General features: G+C 44.9%; 1 protein-coding gene across 1 annotated transcript in view; it reads right to left on the bottom strand.

The window, feature by feature from the left end:
* PSD (pleckstrin and Sec7 domain containing) overlaps positions 1–26005 on the bottom strand; it is an 86247-nt gene that overhangs the window by 3063 nt on the left and 57179 nt on the right. The window contains exons 10-13 of the mRNA XM_066618981.1: positions 23224–23267; positions 4381–4559; positions 2545–2615; positions 250–407 (exon numbers count right to left, since the gene is read on the bottom strand). Coding sequence (XP_066475078.1) covers positions 250–407; positions 2545–2615; positions 4381–4559; positions 23224–23267 — 452 coding nt within the window. The remainder of the gene's footprint in view (positions 1–249; positions 408–2544; positions 2616–4380; positions 4560–23223; positions 23268–26005) is intronic.

Here is a 26005-nt window from a genome sequence, read left to right as displayed (position 1 = left end):
CCACTTCTGGCCCACCCCTGGGACCACCCTCTGTCAGTCCTCTCCCTGCTCCAGAATGCCTCCCTCCCGTCTCCTCCCTGCCTACCCCAGACGCTTGCGTTGGCTGAGCTTGGCCAATGTAACCCACGAGTTGGCACGGAGGCTGGAGCCTGCACTGGCCCAGCTTGATGTGGTTCTGGGACAGGAAACTTCTGCCACTGCAATTCTTTCTTTGGGCTTTCCATATGGGCACTTAGTGCTACTACTCACTGGGCCTGGAAGAGGAACACTCTCCAGTCGGCTGTCCTGAGGTAGAAGACGTTGGGTCTCTTATTGTAGTCGGATGCTTGGGTGGCCAAAGAATGATGGATGCTGATGGCGTGCTTCAGCTCTTCCTCTGCCAGGGCCTTGCCTGGCTTGTATTCTTCCTGGAGTATAGACAGGTTTGGGCATAAGACTAGTCTCTCTCCTTTCCTGCCCCCATCTGCTACCTTCCTAAAGGAGATGGGGCTCTCTCTCCTTTCCCAATCAAACTGGCACTTCAAAGCATGGCCTTGGGGTTTGTGATTGCTGTGTTAGGAAGTTTCTGGTGATGGAAGCGGTCCACATGAATGGACCATGAATATGATGAAAAACTTTAAAGTTGGTGTATATTTCTGCCCACAAACCGGAGGAGGGTTGGCATTTTTCAATCATTATTGCTCCTTTGTTGTGGCCTGTGCTACCTTCCTATTGCATTCCAGAGTTCCTAACCCTGTGGCCCAGATCATTTACAATCTCTTGTTAAACATCAGCATTCACATAGGAAGGGGCTCATATGAAAAATGCTATACATTTGTAGGTAAAGTCATGCAGTTGTGCTACTGTGGCTGTCCAGTTACAGCATGTGCACGCAAACCTCTTTTGGCAGCTTAATGCCCAAGAGGTGGAAAGTATCAGGTTAACAGTGTTCAGAAACTGATAGGCCTCTCCCATGTTTTATGAGATCTGCTACATAGCCACTATTTTACAAGACCATCCATGTCTCTACGCATGGTTTGCTTTCAGTGTTTAACAGGCGGAACAGCATTTAGCTTGCTGTGCAAAAACTTGCTTGATGCAAATGCTATTTTTACAAAATGGCTGCACTGTGTGGCCCTTCCATCAGCAAGGTCATGCTGCGACTCTGATATTCCCAACAAGAAAAGACTGGCACTCCTTATACTTGCCAGAGGGCAACGGTTAGTATGGTGAGCAGATTATGGACTTCTACATGTCCCTGCTTGCCACAGCTTCTGCCCAACCAAGGATGGTTTCAAGTTCCTGGCCCCACCTCTCCTTCCTTTATCTCTGCCAGCAAAATGTCCATCGGAAAGGTGAGTTCAAATCAGAGCCGGCTCTTCCTCTTCTGTATTTTTTGTGCTATTTCATAGCCAAAGTTTCTGTTTCTGTCTGAAACTGAGTAGGTATAGAACTTTGCCTCCAATTGGCAATTTCTTGGTATCACTGCACGTTGGGTAGTCTGTAAATTGGGTAGTATGGGGACCACTACATAACGGCAGACGTTCACTGGCATGTACCCCGCTTGCTGGGACTTGCAGCAATAGAATCTAGCCCTCTGAAACTGTATAGCCACTGGACGACATCATTGTCACTTTTAAAACACAGACATTTTCTAATTCTTCCTGGGATTTTCAATCCCCTCAAAATATTAGATGAATCATCTTTCTCCTCCCTTACCTTTAAGATTGAAATTTAAAAGTAACTTTTTAAAATTTACAGAAACATTTTATATATAAATTAAATAATTTTATACATTTTAGAGAGTAACTGGCCTTCTGCTTTCACATTTCCTCTTACTTTTACAGGCTCAGGCTTACTTTTCAACATTATATCTACATTAAGCTGATTTTAATAGCATTCCACTTCAGAGGGCTATTGTAAGGCCAACCATAATAAAGCACTCTGCAAGTTGTAAGGGCTATAGTTTGCTTGCTGGAGCAACACTTATGACAATGTGACCTCTAAATGTTGCCTAGTAGCAATATGAATTTCACATAAGTTTGGTGTCCTGCTTTTTAGTAGTAAGTAAGAAGCAGCACTTCACCCCATCCCACCCTCTACTGTAGGATGTCAGAAAGTGACACAAAAAGAACCTCAAAGGGGAGCCCTTGCTCCAGTACTACAAGGTGTAGTTTTAGGACTGAAACAAGACCTGGTTTATGGAATCGAGTGCATTCCCTAATAGTCTCATTCTAGAATGACTAATAGCCTGAGGATAAATTTTCCTGTGTTACAAAATGGGGCAGTAGTGACTTGGCATCATCATTTGATGATGTTGGGGGAAGGTAGGTGGATGAAAGAAACTACTACAGCACTTTCTGGGTTCCCAATTATGGCTACTATTCACTGTCCTCCAATCGCAGGCTATTTTCTGTTTCATGTTTTCAGGTTCTTCAATCCAAAAGTCATGAGCAGATGCAGAGTGTGCATGTGTGTTTATTTGGCCATGGACGTGCAGTGCCAGCAGCAACCAGGAAAGGTCAACCCTATCAGATGCAGGGTAAAGAAGAAGGGTTCTTGTACCTTTTGTAAATACAGAATCATTCCTTTCAGGATCCCGTGAAAAGTCTTCCATCCCCGCTTTCCTCGTGGAGCTGCCAAGCAAAGGAGATAGTCAGTACGCTAGCTGTTACCTTGCAAAGTGTGGGAGCAAGGATGCAGCGCACAGTGGCAGTGTGGATTTGGGTGCTCTGAACAGAAGCAGGGAAGCTATGAAATCCTTGCTTGGTGCCTCCTGGGATAAGGCTATGACGGTGGCAAGCAGGCAGCTGCTGAAGTTCTGTGCCAGCCGTTCCTACCAGGTAAACTCTGTACTCAGCAGCAGATACAAAACATACAGGCAATATCTAATCAGATCAGGAAGGCATTAACGGGGCTGGATTAGGGAGGATTTTCCAGGAGAAACTGAGAGTGTGCACGGAGGCTGCATTCTTGGGGAGGGGTAGGAATTTCAGCATCAGGAACCAAAAACCTTAAGCGTGCTCTCAAGAAGGAGCATCACTCATCTCCCAGGGGAAATGGGAGGCAAGTTTTTATCAGTGCCCCAGCCCACCCCCACCACTAAAACGTTCACCTGGTAGAGGTAGAAAAAAAGGCATCACCTGGCAGATGAGCTCAGCTTACTGGCAACAGGCCTACTAGTAACCCCCCTGCCACATAATCTTCCTACTGCCCTCTCTGAAAGCTGTGTGTTGGCTTTGCAATAAGCGGGTATGGGTGGCAGCACAAAGGCACCAAGATTAGCAATCGGCAAGAGATCACAGAATTCTTGCACATGACCTGCACGCGTCCCCTCTGGGTCTGATGAAGGATTCTGTGAAACCTGGCCAATGGTGGCCCCATTCCCAAGATTGGTATCATCTAGTTTCTGACTTGGACACAAGAATTGCAGAGAAGCCACCAGGGCTTTCACTAGCAAAATAACTCTCCAAAACTCAGACGGAGCTCTTTAGATAGTGAGGAAGGAAAGCAAAGGGTTGGCAAACGCACACTGGGTGGAAAAAGGAAGCATTTCCAAGACGGCAACTGGTGGTCAAAAAGGACTCCGACAGCATCTAAATCAAGAATAAAACTCAGTGAATAATCTTATGCCGCATTTTGAGGATTGTGCCATGTGGACTGCAATTGCCACATGTTGGGACCAAACTGAAATTTGTAACCGACTCTGAACTCCCATTTTGGAAGAAAAGTGGGGTATGCATTTTAAAAGAAACATCCAGTGAAGGCACCCTGCAAATGGAATCCAAGCAATACACCGTTGTGGGTGGGGGGAAAGAAATTAGAAATGAAGGGAAGCTTCTGCAAATGTTCTGTAAATGTTCAGAACTGTCCACTAATGCCCTTGTTAGTGTGAACCAGGCTGCACAGAGAATACCAACTACAGTGGCCAGCAGACAGGCCTGTAGCTGTATTGGCATTTTACTGCAGCTTGAGCCTGTTTTCACTGCAACTATACCAAACAATCCTGGCATAGGAGGGGAAAAAGTGGGTACCTCGTGTGGGTACTATCCCTTAGGAGCTGAAAAACTGCATGTTGTGTTTCTCTCATTTCTGGGCAACCCCTTTGCTCATACTCTCAAACTGCCTTGAAAAAGCCAAACTTCAGATGTTTCCCTGACCAAAGACAGAGCAGTTACACATCTAAGAAATTGCTCCTGCCATCCTGGAGGGGGGGGGGGGCTCATGTGTTTAGCACCAAATGCTGCCTAGTTCCAAGTCTCCCTCAGATACAGCATGATGAGCATTGACGTAGATCTGTCCTTTATCCCTCCCTCCCCAAATCCTAACCCAGGCCTGCAAGGAAGGCCCCCAGCTGCCCTTCCCAGGCAAAGGTTTTCCCACTGCTGCAGACACACGTACTCTTTTTGCAGTCTGGCTCGGCATGACTCTTGCGGACCAGGAGACCGTGCTTGTAGGTGGCAATGCTTGGATCCTGCGAGAAGTCCAGAAATGGGTTACTGCAGCTGCTAATGCGCTTGATGGACTTCGGGTTGGGGTCTGCCAGTTCCGAAAGGGACTTTCGTAGTTCTTCCTCATCTCTGGAAGGAAGATAAGCACTAGGGATAAAACGCCTTCAGAAGCAGCTCACCCCTTCCCACCAATCTCTCAGCCAGGTCCTTTAGTCTGGGGTCCATGTGACAGGAGGCTCAAAAATGAGATTGTTGGTGAGAAGAGCATAGTTGTACACACAGTTGTTCCTAGGGACAAACAACAAGCACATGCCTGAGATCCAAGCTCACAGCTTACCTCTGATTCTCTCAGCAAGATGGGGAATTGCCACCATTTTGGAAACATGCTACTTGGAGCAGGATGCCCAAAGCCCGGCCTGAGGGCCATTTGTAGCCCCTGAGGACCCCCAAGCTGACCCACAGGGAGCCCCCAGTCTCTAATGAGCCTCTGGCCCTCCGTAGACTTGCTGGAGCCTGCGCTGGCCCAACGCGTAAGAGCCGCCTGTTCGACCTCTCGCACGAGCTGCTGGCCGAGGGCTCCCTCCACTGCTTGCTGTTTCATGTCTGTGAAGCAGCAGCAAAGGCCAGCCTTGCTTTGCCAAGGTCTTTTACAGGCCTTGAGCTATCTTGAGACCTTCATTCATTCGTATAATTTCCATCGCTAATATATTCATTTATGTGAATTCAAATTTTAAATGTAAATTCTTTTTCTCCTGGCCCAAACACAATGTCAGAGAGATGATTCTCCTGCCAAAAAAGTGTCCTCCTGCCAAAAAGTGTGGACATCCCTGGCTTAGAGCAACAGCAAGAATACCTAGTGGGCTGGGGAAAGGGCTCTGAAGAGTATCTACCCCTGTAACGCCTCCCGCTGGCTGTCACCACCTTTCAGGTGACAGAGCCAAAGCAGTTGCACTCTCACCTAGGCAAGGAAGCCTACCCCAACAGAGGTGGAAAACATCTGGCTTCCAATCATAGGCATGGCAGCCTATTTCAGGGGAAAGGGTAGTTCCCCATGGCCACTTCTATAATCCTGGGGAAGTAGCAATGCCACAGGAGGACTGGAGAAAAGAACAGATACATCACTGACCCACCCAATGCCCCTAACAGCCCTTGTCTCAGAGTTTGAAGGAGACAATGAAATCACCTGCTCAGAGCAGCAGTGACAACAAAACACACGGCAGAGTGTGGTAAAGGCTCTGCGGAACATCTGCCCCCAGCACTCCTCCACTTTTCTGCCACAACCTTGCAGGTGAAAAGAGCAAGGTGTCAAATGATTTCACTGACCAATACCATCCAACACTTCCTGGTATTCCAGATCGGTCATCAGGAGAGCAGTATCATTCACATATTTTATTATTGTGGACTGCTTTGAGAACTACTGTGTTTAAACAGTGCTATACAAATAGCACACAACAAAGAAATGGCACAAGAAAGAACCATTTATTGATTTAAGGTATTTCTATATAAACCATTCATTGATTTATTTCTGTTCCACACCCACGCCATTGCCAATAGGACAGCACTGTCACTGATTATGGATACCTTGATCTTATGCAGGCTGAACACAAACTATTATTTTTGTGGAACTGCAGGAATGAGACATTGGTGTATGGAAAGGAACAGCTCTGCACTGCTTTTCAGATATGCAGACATGCACAGACCTTTCACCTACTCCTTTTCCCCAAATAAGAGAAATGCAAGTTTAAATACAGCTCAAACGGCTGAGCTATTTATATATCACTCTTCATTAGTGAGAGGTAACCCTTTTTGCTTGTTAAAGAGTTGCATGATTAATAGTGGACAAGCCATTATCACCTTTAAAGTACTACAAAACACATGAAGAAAATTTTGAAGTTAATTTAGAGTGGTGCAGTGGGGTATGAGTACATTATTCAATTCTAGTGCTGTGCCCAGAGAACATAATGGGATAGATGAAGAAGAAAAAGAAATGTGTACCATTTTTCTGTTGAAAAGCAGGAGATAAAAATTAAAAAGACAGCATAAAATCCACTGGTAAGAGAGATCTGTCCCAGCTTATCCTGAAGGCACTGCAGAACAAGTGAGGCTGAAGTTGACCTCTCAAGGAATGGAGAGATGGTGCTGCATAAACTACTTGGGGAAGGAAATCCCAAAGCCCAGGTGCCACCACGGAGAGAACACCTTGCTTTTGTGTTCTCATCAACTGAACCTCTGCAAAGTTGGCATGGCAAGAACAAAGCCTCCCCTGAAAATCTTATCAGGTGGGCAGCACTACATGGCAGCAGGCTGTCCATAAGATACCCAAGGTCTAAACTGCTTTAGGACATTAAAAAGCAACAGCCAGCACCTTGAATTGAACACAGAAACACACAGGAAACAATGATGCTTGAACTAGTGAAGAGCCTACACCCAAGAACCCCCACAAAAGTTACATGACAGCAGCATTTTTACACCAGCTGAGCTTTCCAAATGCTTTTCAAGAGCACACTACAATCACTTGTAAAAATCCCTACGGGGATTTAAATTGCCTGCCTATGTAAACCGCCTTGAATAAAGTCTAAGGAGAAATCTGAGGACCAAGAAAGGCGGTATAGAAATACCTGTATTATTATGTATGTATTATTATTATTTAACCCTATGTGACCAAGGCATGGGCAATAGGGCCCAGTTCTACTTTTTCTTGCCTTGGTGCATAAAAACAGAAACTCCTAGTTGCAGCTACCACCTGAGCCTTCAAACATAAAACTGGGTTCAGGACTACCACCAAACTGCAGCTGCTCCTTCAGATGGAGTGCCATCCCATCCAGGCTGAAAGTCTCTTCTCAGATAATCTCTCCTACTAACAACTACCACCACCTCTGCCCTGTCTCTAGATTAAGGCTCAGTTTGCTAGCCCACATCCAGCCCATTGCTGCCTCCGGACACCAGTTCGGAACATCCACTGTGAGACCAAGGGAAATAAGTGTTGTCCACATATTGGTGAAACTGCAGCACAAGTCTTGACAACCTTCCCCAGTGATTATGTGCAGTCATTAAATAACATGGGGACAAGATGGAACACCATGGAAAACACCCATGCAGGATACAAATGTTTTACATAAAATCATTTGTCTAATGCATGGCACCCTGAGCCCCTCAGAGGGAGGGTAGGACTCAAAGCTGATTGAGAAATACATAACTCTGCAATACCGTACAAGTTATCACACAGTGTTTACTGTTTTCTATGCTTTAACTGATGCGAATTGTTGGTTATTTTGATATCTTTTTATTTTGTCATAAGCTGCCTTGGGTCATTTTGGTGAGGAAGGCATGGTGTAAATGCTTTTAAATAAATATGCCTGTACAAAGTTCACAGTAAGGCTACAGATCATGGTTCAAGTACTCCAGCAAGACAAAGAGGGAGCAATGTAAGAGAGAATGTGTACGTACACGTGTGCTAAAACAACAAAGGTTTGGCTCAGGAGTCAGATCTTTTCTTATTGGGTTGGCCTTGTTGAAAAATAGGAGGACTGGGGCCTCAAAGATAGCAGAGGGTTGTACATGGACTTCACATGAAACACAAACCTGCTGGCAGCTCCTTCCAGAAGGATCCCTTCTGTTTGCAGGTGTGCCCCACAAATGGGTGTGATTCTTCTTCCACAAGTGAAAGGAACTACTGATGCAAAGTTGGGACATAACCCAAGTTTCTATTCTTCACTGCTAACCTAAAGACAAGACGACCAGTTTTCCACCCACTTTCCTGGCACTTCCCCCCCCCCCCCAGAATCTGTCACCGCCAGTGTATCAGATCAGTTCTGCAACCATGACAAAGTCCTGCTCCTACTTCCAACGAAAGCTCACATTCTTACCCTGCACGTTCCTTAATGTGAGACCAGCTGGTCCTCCAATGCCAAAGGGGGATTTGTCTATGGAATCAGATAAACAATGAAGCAGGCCAAGGGACAAAAATGGAGGAAAGCTCTTGGCCATGAGTGCGGGGGGTGAGAATTGCTACTGCTCTGAGATACACAGAGCAAAGGTCCCTCAAGGCAGGCATGTCACAGTGCTGGCGTTTTACACCCACTTGGAGGGCTGGAGACAGGCAGTGGGCCTGCCACGTTCCCTCTCCCTTGTGAATCATGCTTTAGCGCTGCTCCCCACTGTGCCAGGGCGGAGGAGAAAGTATGCTGCATTTCCCTCACAAATACACTGCTTACTTAAACACATCAGCCTGAGCAGGGCTGTCTCCATGACAGCAGCTTTGGCTGTACTGGCTTGCAGCCAGGCTTACAAACCAGGATGATGAATCCTTGCAACTCCATTGAACAGATTTGTGGTGATGGGAGCCAGGAAGGTAGGTGAGAAGTTGACACATCCTCTTGGCATCACATCAGGGTGTGGGAGGGCCTTGCATTCTAAATGCCAGGGTTAGGGTCACCCCATGAGTCCCTAACCTCAAAATGTCCAAATCTTCCCATCAGCACAGCTTTGAAGTCTGAAGAAGCCTACATTGCAGCATATTGTCCAGATTGCAAGAGTTGACAGCTCCCGGGGCTCATTAGAATATAATAATAATGACAATATTTGGTATTTCTACAGTACTTAAAAACAAAGCACTGGACAAAAGTTAAGCTGAGATAAATGCTGCCCACAGGCTGACAATCTAATATAGCATTCAATTAGGAAAGGAGAGCGGGAAAAGAAACAAAAGCAAGGGGGAAGCTGGGAGCCAAGAGATCTTAATTTGGGAAGAACATTTTAAACAGATGGGTTTTCAGATGCTGTTTATAAAAATGAGATGGGGCATATGTTGGGAAGGAGAGTATTCCACAAGTAGGGAACAGAACAAGAGAAAAGACCAAGATAGCAAATCCTAGTTTTGTAATACAGATACTGCAAGAACAGCAAAGACAGCATGCCAGAGAATGGAAAGAAAAAGAATGATGGGAGCTCAAGAAAATAAATACCAAAATAACAGAAGGAGGAGTTTAAACTAAGGATAGTGTGGACGTGTTCATGCAAATGTGTGCTTTGAACTCAGATTTTTTTCTCTCAGATAGTGCTGGGAGGCACAAAATGGCCAAGCACTGCAAGCAGGGAGATTGAGGGGTCTTTTTTTTTTTAGTGCTTAGTTTCCTGCTGCAGTTTCCAGCCTGACTATGTGACCCTCTTCAAGCACTGGTTAATTTTAAAAGGTTTTTCATCAAAGAGTATAAAGGGTTGGTAAGAACTATAAACAGCATGGTGGGGAGGGATGTGACTAAAACACACTGCAGGGGCTAGGTGCTTAAAGCCACAACTGTTCAGGGTCATTTCATCTGCCTCCCCCAACACTATCATTTAAAAAAATCTGCGTCAAAAACACTCATTTCATGAATGTGGAACTTGACTCATAATGTGCGGAGGAAAGAGGAGCCAATGCACAGTGGACAAGGAAGGCGCGAAAACCAGATGAGATGCTCTGTTGAGATAAAACAGAGGAACAATACAGAGAGGGAGGGAGGCAACACTGTGTATTAAAATAACAGGGACAGAATCAGTGGTGGGATTCAACCGGTTCGCCCCGGTTCTATGGAACCCCTACTTAATCAAGGTCTTGGTTCTGAGAACCGTTTGCTGGCCGGGAGCACATGCGCAGCTCTGACTCCTGCGACTGCGCTGAGAATGTAGGAGAGGGCGCGATCCCTGACGGGGGCAAGAGGAGCAGTTCAGCTGCCTGCCCCGTGCCACTCCTCCCCAGCGGAGCTAGCCTGGACAAAGAGGAGGGCACTGGAGCTGCTCCTGCCCAAAGAGCCCCCCCCCCGCTGCCTCCGAGGGAGAGCCCCCCGCGACCCCTCCCGCCTGAGCCTGCCTGCCTGACCCTTGTGGAGCCCTGACCCCCCAAGCAACCCTGACCCACAAGCAGTCCAGACCCTCTTCCCACAAGCAGCCCTTAGCACCTCATGCTCTTCTCTGAGGCTTCGATCTTATCCACACTTTCCTGAGAGTAAGCCCCATTGAACACAATGGAACTTACCTCTGGGTAGGCACTGAGCACAATCCTAACCAGGTCTACTCAGAAGTAACTCCTATTTTGTTCAATGGGGCTTACTCCCAGGAAAGTGTGGATAGGATCAAAGCCTCAGTGACGAAGGTGAGATGCTTCCTTCTTCGCCTTCTGCTTGACAGTGGCTGCAATCCTAACCACACTTTTCTTGTAAACAAAAGAAAGTGACTTTTGTAACTTTTGTAAACAAAAGAAAGTGACTGAAATAATTACTGGGCTGGGGCACCCTCCTTACGAGGAAAGACTGCAGCGTTTGGGACTCTTCAGTCTGGAACAAAGGCGCCTGAGAGGGGACATGATTGAGACATACAAAATTATGCAAGGGAAGGGTAGAGAGATGCTATTTTCCCTCACACAACACCAGAACCAGGGGGCATCCACTAAAATTGAGTGTTGGGAGAGTTAGGACAGACAAAAGAAAATATTTCTTTACTCAGCGTGTGGTTGGTCTGTGGAACTCCTTGCCACATTATGTGGTGATGGCGTCTGGCCTGGACGCCTTTAAAAGGGGCTTGATGGCATCCACCCAAGAGTTAAACTACCTTTCGGTATATCTTTTGGCATACTGGTAAATGGTCATTAGGATATAGAACCTGTTGTTAATTTATTTGAATCCCACCACTGGACAGAATAAAATAAAAAGGCAAACCAAACACCAAGTTTGGACCTGTGTGTTCATTTATGTTAAAGAGCAACTGTGGGGAGAGGATCAGGAAGATGGTGCATGGGAAAGGGGGTAGGTATTTAACTCTTTTGTCCAACATTGCAAACCCAATCCAAACTGCATCTGCAAAGCTACTAGAAGAAGCTAGTAGCCAAGAAGGAAGCCAGCAACAGAAGCTTCATTCACAGTACCAACAGCAGCTTCAGGGGTGTGATTTTCACCAGGACCTCAGCAGGAGTTAAATCCTCCTTTCCTCCCTGCATGCCACGGTCACATGCATGCATAAATGCATGTATTTACTCACTAGTAGTCCCTCAGAAAGGGCAGCTGAGAGGACCCCAAGGACGTCAGCATGGTCCTGATCCAATGAATGCAGTCCCCAAAAACACAAAAGGAAGAAGGAGGTCTCTGCCTCCCCCCCAGCTGCAATCTATTGAGCCATATGGAAAGCAAGCAGCCTCACGTCACATTTACTCATGAGTAGGCAGACATGCCTTGGCTGTTGGCCAGGGAAAGGGGAATGTGAGGAAACCAGGATGGTCCCGATCCCATGGAGTTGGAGATACTCCAGAAGGCAACCTCTCCTCCCTCCCCCCCCCACTAAAAAGGACAAAAAAGAGGCTTCAGGTGGTAAGGGGAAAGTTTTCTATTTTGCACTTACAAAACCAGGAGGGTCTTTATTTGATATGCCTGAAATAGAAGAACTTTAAACTGGGCACTGGGGAGGACTGGAAATCTCACTGATTCTTTTGGGGAAGGGTTATTGCAGGCAGGCTACAGAGTAAGCCCCATTGACCACAATAGGACTTACTTCAGAATAGACATGCATAGGATCGGGCTCACAGGCTGCAGTCCTACCCACACTTTCTTGGGAGTAAGCCCCATTGTCTCTTATGGGACTTACTTCTGAGTAGACAGGCACAGAAGCGAACTCTCAGGCTGCAATCCTGTCCTCACTTTCCTGGGAGTAAGCCCCATTGACTACAGTGGGACTTGCTCCTGAGTAGACATGCATAGGCTGGGGCTCTTGGTCTGCATTTGTCCAGTGTTCTTCTCCCCCTCCATGCACTTTTCTTCTGCAGCATCCAGGCTGATCTGCCTGTCTTCTTTATCCCAGTCTGTTTCTGCAGCAGGTGCTGGCCTGGCAAGCCCAGCCCTAACCAACTTTCCCGCACCCATCCAGCCACCCATCAGCCCAATCCTGTCCACACTTTCCTGGGAGTAAGCCCCACTGACTCTAATGGGACTGACTTCTGAGGAGACATGCCTAGGATTGGTCATCACCACATCTTGTGGCTGCAAATTCTATACATGTGTGTAGAAGAACTTTCTTTGGACTGTTCTGAATCTGTTGCCCTCAATTCAGTGGCTGAATTTTAGGGGTTGGAACACTGAGTGTCTGTGGAACTCCTTGCCTCAGGACATGGTGATAAATACAGTGAATAGGGGATGCTCTTTTCCCTCTCGCACAACACCAGAACCAGGGGATGTCCACTCACACTGAGTGTCTGTGGAACCCCTTGCCTCAGGACATGGTGATAAATACAGTGGATAGGGGGATGCTGTTTTCCCCCTCACAGAACACCAGAACCAGGGGAAGTCCACTCACACTGAATGCCTGTGAAACTCCTGGCCACAGGATGTAGTGATAGAGTGGGCAGGGGGATGTTCTTTTCTTTGCACCAATCATGTTTCAATGTCTTGAGCCAATAGAGGGTGTGTGACCACATGATTTTTGATCCATAACTTGTTTATTAATCAATTAATTAACCCATCTTTTGTGCCCCCTCTCCCCTGTGTGCTAATTGATTTGGGTTCAAACAAATCTGTAGAGTGATGTAATGTAATCATTTTTTATATTTTGCCTTCATCAATTGTTTTAACCAATATTTATTAAATGTTTTAAAAGTTTTAATTAAATTTTTTGGTTGTTACATATTTGCAAATACATGCAACAAGCCTCGATATAATCCTTGGTGTGCGCTCCCAAGGTGGTCCGTCTCTTTTTGTTCTTCTCTCTTGAAGAATCTCCCCTCATTTTCTAGTTCTTAAGTAGTTGGGGAATGGGGATTTAAAGAGAGAAATGAGATGAATACATAAATGAAATAAATAAATAAATAAATAAAAGATTTATTTTATTTTAAATAAATAAAATATTTTATATATTTATATATATTAAATAAAATATTTTATTTTAAATAAATTTAAAAATAAATAAATAAAAGATTAACAAGTCGTGAGTTCCTGCACTTTTTTTTTTTTTTTTACAAAAAAAGCACTGCTGACAAGATAAACTTATAGAAAATTATAAGGTTTAACAGTTGTTGGAAGAAAAGAAAAAGGAAGGGAAAAAAACATCCTCAAGTTATGAAGCTGAGCGATAAGAGTAAGAAAAAACAAAGCATATAGAAGAGAAGGGGGGAACCGAAGGAGACAGAAGTAGATGCAGGTTTTATCAGTGGCTCTCCCCCTCCCCATTTTATTTTGTCTTATTCCCCTATAGCCATGCAACCTGCGAGCAGTGGACAGCCTCTCAAATGCCTTTAAATCATATCAGGCAGCACAGCCCCAGTCAGCTCTGCCTGCCCACTTTAACTATCACCAGCAATGTACTGTTTTCATCAAGTATCCATATCCATCACTGGACTATGAACCTTGCTTCTCCAGAACTCCGGCCAAGACTTTGACCTCTTTTTGCTACCCAGATGCCAGGTCATGTAGTTTGGGGGGAAAAGGGACAAAGCTGCAAATTTCCATCTCACTATATGGTGAATAGTGGTGCTTTTTTTTTTTTTTTTAAGTTCGTTTTAATATTTTGTAAACAGCCTGGGATTTCCTCAGGTTAGAAAGTGCAACGTATTAAATGTTGAGATAAATGAATAAAGTCTGAAGTTCTATTTGGTCCTGTCCCCTCGTGTTACCAAGGGAACTGCGTAGGGAAGTATTTAATAAAGATGATAATAAAGAAACACTGGATGGCCAGTCCTGACTCCGCCAAGGAAAAAGCAGTGAAGGCAAAAGAACACCCCTTTTTAAAGGGCAGATTGGGGAAGAAAGAGAGTGGGAGCCTCCAGTCAAAAAGATTACAGATTTGCTGTAAGAGAACAGACATCAAAACTAATGTATGCCAAAGATACCCTTTCACCAACAGTTCAATGAAAATGCAGTAAGGAATTTTAAACAATCCTAATCCCTTGTCTGGTTTATGGTGGATGAATGTTTGCAGTGCGTACTGTATTTTGTGCACCCAGCGAGTAAGAAAAAGGGATCACGTTATGGGCAGGAGTCCAAATCAGACTTAATATCCCCCCCCAACTCTAATCTTAAGGGGAAAGGAAGGGGGAAGGGATGATTGAGAGGAAAGAGTATAAAGCACAATTATAGCTCCCTTCCTGAAATCACTTGCCACATCTGATGTCCTGGGGATTCTGTACAACAGTTTGGAGACCCCAAAATGATGCAAGGACACAGGGGTCTTTGCACCATGGCTGAAGCTGGCTGGCTGGCTGAGATGCCTTAATATTGATCAGAATTTGGCTGCTGCTTACACGTAACTCAGGGTAGGGGTATGATGATTTAATCTCCTTACTAGAGGCTTAATTCAGTTTTGGGGTCTCCTCTTTGTGTGTTAATGTGTGAAGGAACTCCAAACAAGCACTGATATATCTCTTCCTGATGTACAATTAACTTGCACCCAAAGCACAAATGAGGCTAAAGTCAAACAGATACCAATAGGACAGTCGTTTCCAAACGTTTTAGCACTTTTAAAAATGACATTCTATAGCAGTGGTTCCCAAACTGGTGACATGCCAGCCTGGGAAGCACTGGCCAATGTCCCTTTAAGGGGGGGGGGAGGGCAGCAATGTGATTCCCAGGATCACCCTGCTTTCAGCAACAGGAGGGGTTTTTTTTTCTACTTGGTTCAGGCAGTCCTCTGCAGGGCTCCCCATGCCTGCAAAAGTGTGCAAAAAAGAAAAAAGGACACTTATGGTTTCATCGCAACAACTTACAGTGTTCCCAACTGCCTTGTAGGAGTTTGGGAAGCACTGCTTTATTGGGGTCCATCTAGCCTTATGAGATTTTACCAGCTGCTCAAGCCTTGTTTTTATCCTTTTTATTATGGTGGAAGGCACCTTCTGGAGCGTTTGTTGAGTTCTATATTCAGTGGATCGGAACAATATTGGTGGTTTGGCATTTCCTTTCGCATGGCCTTTAATAAGAGCCAAGGCATAGTTGCCTACTCCTGAGCACACACACACATGCTGCTCCATTTCAGTTTCCTTGGGGCTCAACATATTTTCCTTGTCAGCTATCAGCTTGTCAGTTTCTCAACTCACCAAAAATCGGGTTGTGACCTACTGGTGGGTTGCAACCCACTGAGAAACGCTGGTCCAATACAGCTGCTGGTTTCACAAACTTGATATGAAGACTAAACAATGTAGAAAAATTGTTGCTCTAACCAGAAAAGTAATTTTACTATTCACAAGCTAAATTCTCAAAGTATTGTCTTTTTTCCTTTCACTGAACAGGATAAGTATGAACAGAATGTGATGAAACAGTAATACTATAACTTGTATTAATTATAGAAATTAAGATTGTCATGTCAGCTGTGATGGGAACTCCAAGTTAATTATTACCAACCCTCTATTGTCTGAAATTCAGTTCTTCAGGAAAATGCATTTGTGTTTGTCAAACAGGGAAGCTCCTTTCCTGGCTAGGACAATGACTTTTTTATATTAATTTTAACTATAAATCAAGTTTGTTGCTGAAAACTATCTGCCCAAGATATTATCTTAACTCATATAACAGGATTATTAAATATTGTCATCAATGGGTGTTAAAGTACTTGACACTGACTGGACTGTATATTTCAATTTTAAGGCTTTCATGCAATTAATTGACAAACCTTTCTGTAATCTATTACATTTGCACATTGGTAAAACATCCTATTCTGCCAGCACAGGCTGCTGCAAAAGTGCTGTAAAGCCCTTTTCAGCAGTGCAGGGAGCCTTCCTGCATACAAAACTGCAAACCAAAAGTCACTTTTGGATATTTCTGTGAGACATGGAGGCCAATGGAGTGGGTTGTGCACCTGGCACAATCCAGGACCCCCAGAAGTGCTTTGTAGCAGAACACTGAGCATGAGGAGCCCCATAGCAGAGGACGAGGTGGGTCATGGCTGGGAAAAATTTAGCAACCACTGGGTTACCCCATTCATTTCAGCAGCAGATGGGTATGGAACAGTTTCTTCAGCTGAAGTGAATGGGCAGCCCTACTAACTATAGATTGGCAGTTTTGTAACTAGTAGGACAGTGGTTCCCAAACTGTGTGTCGGGACCCACCAGTGGGTTGTGACCCAATTTTTGGTGAATTGCGACACTGACAAGCTGATAGTTGACAAGGAAAATGTATTGAGCCCTATGGAAACCAAAAGGAGCAGCATGCGCACATTTACTTGAAAGTAGGTGAATGTACCTTGGTCCACTTCGAAGGGCAGGCTGAGGGGCAACCAACACCACCAATATGGTCCTGATCCAATGATGCAGGCACCAACAAACTATTGAGAAGAAGTCCTGCCCCCCTCTCCCCAGCAGACAAGGAAAATGTATTGAGCCCTATGGAAACCAAAAGGAGCAGCATGCGCACATTTACTTGAAAGTAGGTGAATGTACCTTGGTCCACTTCGAAGGGCAGGCTGAGGGGCAACCAACACCACCAATATGGTCCTGATCCAATGATGCAGGCACCAACAAACTATTGAGAAGAAGTCCTGCCCCCCTCTCCCCAGCAGACAAGGAAAATGTATTGAGCCCTATGGAAAGCGAAACTGAATCACATGCGCATGTTTCCTTGCAAGTAGGCAGATGTGCCTTGACGCCTATCAAAGGAGAATGTGCTCCAGAAAGTCGTCCCCTCCCCAACAGTAAAAAGGATAAAAACAGGCTTGAGTGGCTGGTAAAGTGAAACTTGAATCTCGTAAAGCTAGATATAGAGTTTAATTTTAAAAAGTGGGTCCCAGTGTTAAGAAGTTTGGGAACCACTGCAATAGGAGATTAAAAAGCATAGGGTGTAGAATGACCCCATTTCATCTATTCTGGTTGTTTCTGCTTCTCACATAATAAATATCTGTCACAATGCATCATCCAGTAAAGTCTCCCAGTGGACCTGAGTGAATTTCAGTGCAGATTTCCAAAGATGCAATTGAATTTATCATACTCCCTTCCCCCATTGTCTCATCTGGCACTCCATAAATGCTGCATAGTAATTGTGTCAGATCCACTGATAGGCTTCTGCCACCTAAATGTCATAATTTCATAAATACCCACATAAATATAAATAAATTTCATAGATACTGCATAGTATAGTGGTTTGTTTTAGACGAGAAATCTGCAACTTTACTACCTCCTCAGAATATGAAATCAAATTCCAGTCGTCTAAATCAGGTGTAGGAAGAATGTGCACGTGCGTCTTGCAGACATTCAACATTTCGTTATTTGATTTTTCAGCCATTTAGTTATTTGATTTTTCTCTGTAAACCGCTTTGTGAACATTTAGTTGAAAAGCGGTATATAAATACTGTTGTTGTTGTTGTTGTTGTTGTTGTTATTATTATTTCAGTAATCATATACAGTATTTATAAATATTGTTAAAATACAACATTTCAAGTGTCAATTTTTGGGATTCTGAAGTTCCATAAACAAGGCAAGACAAATATTAAGCAATGTAAAATCAAAAACTTGATAGGGGAACAGGCAACGTCCTCCATGCCAGTCTGCAGCAACTCTTGTCATTAAATGAGGGTAACCCTCCAGCTCTGTCTGATAAGAACCTGAAGACAGTGCCTAAGTAAGGCAACTTAGCAGTGGACCTACCGCTGGACAAATGGGGCAAATTCCCCAGGTGCTGTCCACACACCTCGAGGACTGCACGGGAAGTCTCACTGAGGCTCCCAACACAGAAACTGCACTTCTGGTTTTTTGGAAGTGCCGTTTAAGACTATGGGGAAGTGTTAGAATGCTTCCCCAGTTGGTCCAAGGGTTGTGTGAGGCTTCGTTGCATGCTAGAAAGGTAGGGGGCAGCTTCAGGCATGGGGGGGCATCTCGCATCTTTGCCCTGGGGGCGAGGTAAGTCTGCCACTGAGGCAACTGGCAGGAAAGTCCAGTTGCCTTGCAATTCTTTCATTTTGTGGTGTGTGTGGGGCTGCGGTGGCGTCTTTTGGTAAGCGACACTAAGAATAGCATTTGAATTCCCCACTCATGGAAATTCATTTTGTTTTAAAACAGCCCACGTTTACTTTCTATGCTCCCCACCAACCTTCAGAAATGACTCACCAGAGACAAAAAGATTTCTTTTCAGGGTAAGTAAGTTCCTTTTGAGCTAGGGGTAAATTATACAGTAAGCAAAAAATAACCTTAAATGCAATTTAGTACATCAAAACAACAACAGCAAAACACCTAGCAATATTTTTGCATTTCAAGGAGAAATGAAAGAATCAGAATATAAATACCAGTTGACTCTTGGTGAATGCACTGGAACAGTCATGCCAAGAGTCACTGGCCTACTTACTACCCAATGGTGAGGGACAATTGCCTTTGGGTGGAAGACAGCAGCTGCTTTTATTCATGACAGTGCAGTGAGAGCACTGGTTCCCAACCTGTGATCCATGGACCACAGGTGATCCACAAGACCCTGAGAAATGGTCTGTGAGGTCTCAGGAAAAAAGTCACCTTTGATCACTTCCAGCACATTGCCGAGCAAGCACTCCCTTACCAGAGGGACCACCAGAGAGGGCGGAGAACAGACTGTCTGCAGCCAGCACTGAAGTGCTGGTTGTGAGTGGTCCACTCTCCACCCTCTCTGGTAGTCTGTAGGGGAGTGCTCACTTGGGGGACGGTTCACTGGAGAGGGTGGAGACACTGAAGATTGCAGGCGGCCTATTCTCCACCCTCTCTGGTGGTCTGTGGGGGAGTGCTTACTTGGCAGATGATTCCTCAAAGACCACCAGAGAGGGTGGAGAACAGACCACTCACGGCTGTCATTGCATGTGGTTCACGACAATTCCAATTTTTGCCTCAGTCGTTCACGAGCTCCAAAAGGTTGGGAACCACTGAGTTAGAAAAACCAGCAGCCTCTCCTAAGTACCCCTTTGGCTCCCTCCCCAGGAATCCTGCTGACTTGGATTAGGAAACCGCCTGTCTACCTCAGCCCCCAAGAGCACTAGAACATCTTGCAGAAATCCCCTCTCAAGGCAAGGAATGAAGAAAGATACAACCTGCTGGGGGAGAACTCACTTCTATGCATGGTATATAATTGTACAATGGAGGGAGACTTAAATGGATAACCGAACACGATATAAACTTGATTTTCACTGAGCTGGAAATAAAGAAGAGTACATGATCTTGCAGAATACAGAGATTGGGCTCACATGCAGGTGGTCCTGACCTAAAGTGATACAAAGTGAGAAAAACTTTTGATTTTGTCAAATGTCTCATGTTGTCCGAGGGCGTTTGCAGCTGAAGTACGTAGTTTCTCCAGAATTGCCACTTTTTATGGGCCATGTCACTGGCAAATCATCATCCTGCCTTTTCCCTGAACCACTTTTCTTTCTTTGGAGAGTTCTGAAAACTCTGTGCTTTTGGGGGGCAGCAAATCTCTACAGGATTTTGCATCCCTTTGGAAGAAATATGGTTTTAACAGGCGTGGTGACATTTTGGGAAGTTCAGCCCTCTTGCCTGGCCTTGTCATGACCATATTGGTTACCAGTAGCTGCCACTTTAGTGATCTGTTTTTATTTTAAAAATTTTTTATAAAAAGGGTATTCACAATTATTTTTTAAAAAATTGTGCAGCACGTAACCATAATAGAGTAAGTTAAAAAAATGAGAACACAACTAAGGGCAAGGGAGAAGAAGCACCTTCAGGAAATAATTACAGAGGGTTTATACAACACAGGTCACAAGGAAGACCTTGTTGGGGGGGAGCAAATGCTACCTGGTAGCTATGTATAAACGCTTGTGGATGATGTGTGCATGCGCGCGCGCGCGCACGCACACAGACACACACACAGATTGTCCACTGCAATTCTGGATGCAAACAACAACAAAAAGGGAACTATTGGACAGTGGTAAGAATACTCCATCTGGATGCACCCTGAATTTCCGCTGCTTCATAGACCAAAATGTGCAGTAGACAGCAAGAATCTTTTACTCCATACTGGGATTTCCACGACCATGCCTGTTCTACAAATTAGATCTTTGTCTTCAAAAGAAGTATAATTTTACCACAAAACGGAACATTAAAAGCTACAATGTTGTCTAGCGAACTGGAGTTCCTGTTCAGGTTCTGCAGAAATACTGCTAATGTAACAGGTTTATTTACAAGCTTATACTGAGTTCCCCAGCAACGGACTAAAACACAGGCTTGCAGAAGCGTTTCTTATAGTCCCAGGGAAGAAAAGGGGGAAGGGTATCTGGACAATACTGCTGGGAACAGCACACAGTTAAGTCCTGCCTCCATATAGAGGGACAGATCTTCTATAAAGGTGGGGGTGTGTGTGTGATGGTAATGTCCCAACCCTTACTCAGGTCACGACACATCACACTTCCGTTCTTTGTACTTGATACGCCATATCTGGAGGTGCATCCATTTGTGTCGGTGTTGTCAAACCGAGACATTGCTTATGCTGTTTGATGGTACAGGTGGGCCCTCAATATCCACTGATTAGGTATTCACTATTTGACTCGGGGCTGGGGATAAGAATAGGCCCTCAGTTTGGCTGTACTTGTCGTAAGAGGCGACTAAGCCACCAGGTAGATGGGACTTGTCAGCCTGGGAAGGCAGCTCATCTGAGAGAAGGAAAACTCTGATCCCAAACCTCCACTGCCTTGTGGCTACATCCAGTTATGGAAAAGGCCTCAGGAGTCAACATCGAGGCAAAATCTGGAGCCGGAGTCCCTGAGGCAGTTCATGGCTGAACACAGTCACGTTCTGGCAACTCCTGCGATGCCGCTGGAACCAATCGTATTGGCCTCTGCCTTTCCGTTGGACCATTTCAGCGACGTGGAGAGGGGGATTTGCTGCATGGGTAACAGCCTATCCTCCATACCTACTTTATCCAGGCTTCGCGCACTGGAGAGGACATTCTGTTCCAGGGCCACCATTCAGAGCGTGACGCCATAGTCTTCCGAGACTGAAGGATGCCAACAACATATTTGACTCACCCCTGATACCAAGGTTCACCTTTAAATGCCTTGTAAAAAGGAAAAAAAGCACCAAAATCCAATTTCCTACCTTCGTGCTGTTAAATCATTATAATTTCATTCCATTAGATTCCATTATTCACCTCACCTACTGGCTGAATGCAGTATAATGTCTATACTAATGCATTTTGTGATGACAATGGAGGAATAAGAAACCTGAACCATTTCAAGAATTCTTGAACAATTTCAAGAATTGGGAGAGCCCAATTTTCATATGGGCTGCCCTTTCAGGAGTAACAGCACTGCTAAGTAGCTGAGGGCTGAACCCAGGGTGAAGAACAGAGTCAGTCACAAACGTTCTTTAAGAACAAGAGCTCTGCTGGATCAAGGTCCATCTAACTCCCCAGTTCCCACATTGGCCCCCCAGTTGCTTTGGGGAGGTCTATAAGCAGGAGATGAAGGCATAGCTCTCTCCCACTGTTGCTCCCCTGCAATGGGTATTCAGAGGAATGTTGCTTCTGAATTGGGGGGAAGTATATAGGCAACATGACCAGTAGCCAAAGACAGGCTTGTTCTTTCTCAAGTGACCGTTTGAAACTAAGAATTTACATTTGTAAGACATAAGCTAAATTTCTGACCAAAAATCACAGAAATATTACAGTTAACCCAAATGGCCAAACAAAATGTTTAGTAATGCACAGGTTCCTTTTTTCTACTTGAAGAGCAGCTGCAAGAAACTGCAATCTTGAGAAGGAGACTGGTAGCCGGGGAGTAAGTGCATAGCCCTTTTCTCTTGGCTCATTTTCCTGCTCAAACCACCCCAGCTGCTTTCCTCCTGCAGGGGGAAAAAAGATACAGGAACCACTATCTATCCTTCTGAAAGGAGAACAACAATAGGTTGTTCCTGAACAACAAAATTAACCCCTACCAAAAGGTTAAGCAATCCCCTTCAAAGCTGGTCATCTAGATGTAAGGACATCCAACTGCAACCTTTTGCAGCAGATGTTCACTTTAAAACACATACACATCGATGGGGCAAAATTACATGGATCTGCACCTCACATGTATTCTGACCCCGGGAGACTTATAGGAGACCCTAGACAGATGGTTCTGAGTGACAGGACTCAAGGCACAGAGCCAACTAGTCAGCAAGAACAACTTACATTGACAGAAAAAGTTTCCAAATAAGAAATATTAGAGAGAACAGAAAGGAGGCAATGAGTCTTAAATCTACATGCTATCTATCGCAAGCTGGTCTTCCCCCCCCCCCCTTCAAGACTGTTTCTTTTGTGACCACCTTAGATAAGAACATTGTTTGCAGAATCTAAAACAAACCTTAATTTTTATTACTAATAGGTTCATGAAATTATGCTCTTCCCATGTACAGGAGGGCTCCCATGTCCATGGACTTGAGTCCACAGAGCCCCCCCCCCCACGAAGCACCCTCCGTGTGCGTCCCCTCTGGGGCTTCCCTGGGCCTCCTAATGCCTTATAAAGCATTAAAAAATCACTTCCGGTTTCCCAAAGAAACCAGTAGTTGTGCTTTTTTCTGGTTCATTCTGAGCCCGGCAAAGGCTGTGGACAGATGGATGTGGCAAAGGACCCTCTGGAGGATGGGGGAGGCATTCACCTGTATCTGTGGTTTCACCTAACTGCAGGGGGTTTTGGAACTGAATCCCTGCAAATGCAGGGGCACACCTGTACATATTGCATTTGATTTCTCTTAGGATATATGTGCCACTTTGGTGCACAGGAAAGCTGAAAGCGGAATGAGGGGCAAAATCTGGTTGCAAGCAACAGAGCAATATGTTTAGCTCAACATAAAGGAGACATTAAGCGGCTGTTCAGATAAGGGCTCTTACTATTACCAATAAATAGGGGTACTCACATAGCCCACTGTAGTTTTTCATTCTTGATTGAGCTATACAGGGCCTGCAGAGATTTTAAAAAGGAAAAAAAAAATCAGTATTATCAGACAAATTGAGGAGACACTATTTCTAGATACAATAAATTATTGACTTTAAAACTGGAAAATTATTCACATGACACAGACAAGGGCAGAGGCAACCCAGGATTTAATCCTAAACAGTTCCTACAAGCTAGTGAAAGATAAGAGATTTGTCCAACCACTTGGAAACAATGACCACAATGCTATCACAGTCAATACACACATAAGTGAAAGTTGCTCAAAAAGTGCAACACAGTAATTAGAGGGGATTAGTTACAGGAGCTGAAAGGGAGAGAGTCAAAAGGATCATGTCCTTTCAGAAGGATCAAAGGTTGTTTAAAATTACTATAATAAAAGTGCAACTAAAATATATACAATCCAAAAAAGATGTCATAGTTGAGCAGCAGAGGCAAAGAAGCCCTTTTTACACAAGGCAGAAGAGCTTCCTTTAAAAACTGAATTTTTTTCCAAATTCTGGAGGCCGGCCAGTGGACAGAAGCAAGTAGGAGGGGGAAACTGATCCAGAAGCGGACACAAGGAAGAAAATGAAGGTTAAAGACCATGAAGGGTGGGATCAGGTGAAGGAACGAGGAAGCCATTCGTCCCCAGCTATGGTTGGTCACTGACTACAAGGTGGTCTGACTACACTGACTACATACCCCCTGCCCCTAGGAGCTCCAACCTATTTTCAGCCCTTTGCAATCCCAAAACCAAGGCTTGAGACTTTTACCCAGGACACATTAGGAGGGCAAAGAAGACCCTCAAATCCACCAGCTGCAGGCCAAAGTGGAAAAACTCCCTTTCATAGGATTTAGTGAGGAAGTCAAGAGAGTTGTGGAAGCCAAAGGCAGAGAAGGGGCCTGGAGAAGAATCCTGGGACTCCCAAGAGACAATGAAGCAGTCTTTAATAAACTCACACTGAGCATCAACCAGCCACTTGCTAAAGACCTGCCAACCTAAAGACACCACCCTTCACAATATCAGCCTACCTCCTTGGAAAGAGGCACAGCAAGGGGGACCTATTACAATATGCTAGAGACATCCACATCTGAATAACTACAACAACTGACTTCAGACACAGAAAATTACAGACTAATCATCTTCACTCTGTTCCAGGTAAATTGCTGGAAAGTTTAACCAAGGATAGAGTTGCTAAGCATACAGTTGGGCCAGTCATGCTCAGGAAGAATCAGCATGGATTCTGCAAATAATAGTTTTGAACCCACCAGTTTTTCTTTACAATTCTTTGTCAGCAAGTGTGAGACAACGGCAATCTAGCAGACGTAATCATGTTGGCAACCTTCAGTCTCGGAAGACTATGGTATCGCGCTCTGAAAGGTGGTTCTGGAACAGCGTCTAGTGTGGCTGAAAAGGCCAATTCGGGAGCGACAATCCCTTCCACACTGGGAGCAAGTGCAGTCTGTCCCTGGTCTGTCTCCCTGGCTATGGGCCTTCCTTCTTTGCCTCTTAGCCTCAGACTGTTGGCCAAGTGTCTCTTCAAACTGGGAAAGGCCATGCTGCACAGCCTGCCTCCAAGCGGGCCGCTCAGAGGCCAGGGTTTCCCACTTGTTGAGGTCCACTCCTAAGGCCTTCAGATCCCTCTTGCAGATGTCCTTGTATCACAGCTGTGGTCTACCTGTAGGGCACTTTCCTTGCACGAGTTCTCCATAGAGGAGATCCTTTGGGATCCGGCCATCATCCATTCTCACGACATGACTGAGCCAACGCAGGCATCTCTGTTTCAGCAGTGCATACATGCTAGGGATTCCAGCATGTTCCAGGACTGTCTTGTTTGGAACTTTGCAGAGAGCATCTATCCAGAATCGCAGTGCGGATTCTGAGCCAACAGGTCCACCACTGATATGGTATTCTCCCTTAGACAACTGCAGGAGAAATGCAGGGAACGACGACAGCCACTCTTTATAGCCTTCATAGATCTCACGAAGGCAGACGTAATAGGCTTTTTGAAAAAGCATTTGATAACATCTCTCATCAAATACTTTCTAAGATATCTTCCCAATATTGGCTAAGAGAACTGAATGAAGCACTCCCTAGAAGTAAGAAAGCAGGGATAGCCCCAGATGCACTCTTGTATATGGCCTGCATATGAGTAAGTGATGAGAAGGGTGGGATGGCAGCACCAGTAATTACCTTGTCAGTGGTGGGCCCTCTTGCTGACATATTGGTCCTGTCAGATGCTCACTCATGCCAACTGCCAATACTAGAACTATCCATTACACAGCATGTAATTAACACATGCTGCTTGCTAGCACAAGATGTGGTGACATTCAATAGCTTCATTGATTTCCTTTACAAATCAATGTCACCATGATAGCCGTGTGTACAGTGACAGTCCTCCCAGTGCCATCAGCAAACAATTGGTGAGGATCACCTTATGCCTTTTTTTGCACTCCCAGCAGGCGCCTGGTGGAATTTGGCCTGATCTAATAAGGCATTTCTTATGGAACTTACATTTTAAAAAAAATAAGCAAATGCAGATACTGGAACAAGCTGCAGAATTTTTTTAAAATGATTTCTTCTTTCACTCTTCTTGCCACAAACTAAAGAACAGTGATTAGGATTCAGACAGTATTGTGGGGACATGGGTGCAGAGGCAGATGGGCAAGAAGTGAGAGGAACTATGAGCAGAGCCACCCCAAACTGCTAAATAGCATTAAGAGGAGCTGCCCAGGCTTTCCCAATTGACAGAATCCTGCAAATG

Source organism: Tiliqua scincoides, chromosome 3 (genome assembly GCF_035046505.1).
Source record: "Tiliqua scincoides isolate rTilSci1 chromosome 3, rTilSci1.hap2, whole genome shotgun sequence".
NCBI lineage: Eukaryota > Metazoa > Chordata > Lepidosauria > Squamata > Scincidae > Tiliqua > Tiliqua scincoides.
This window is presented reverse-complemented; position numbering and strand designations above follow the sequence as displayed.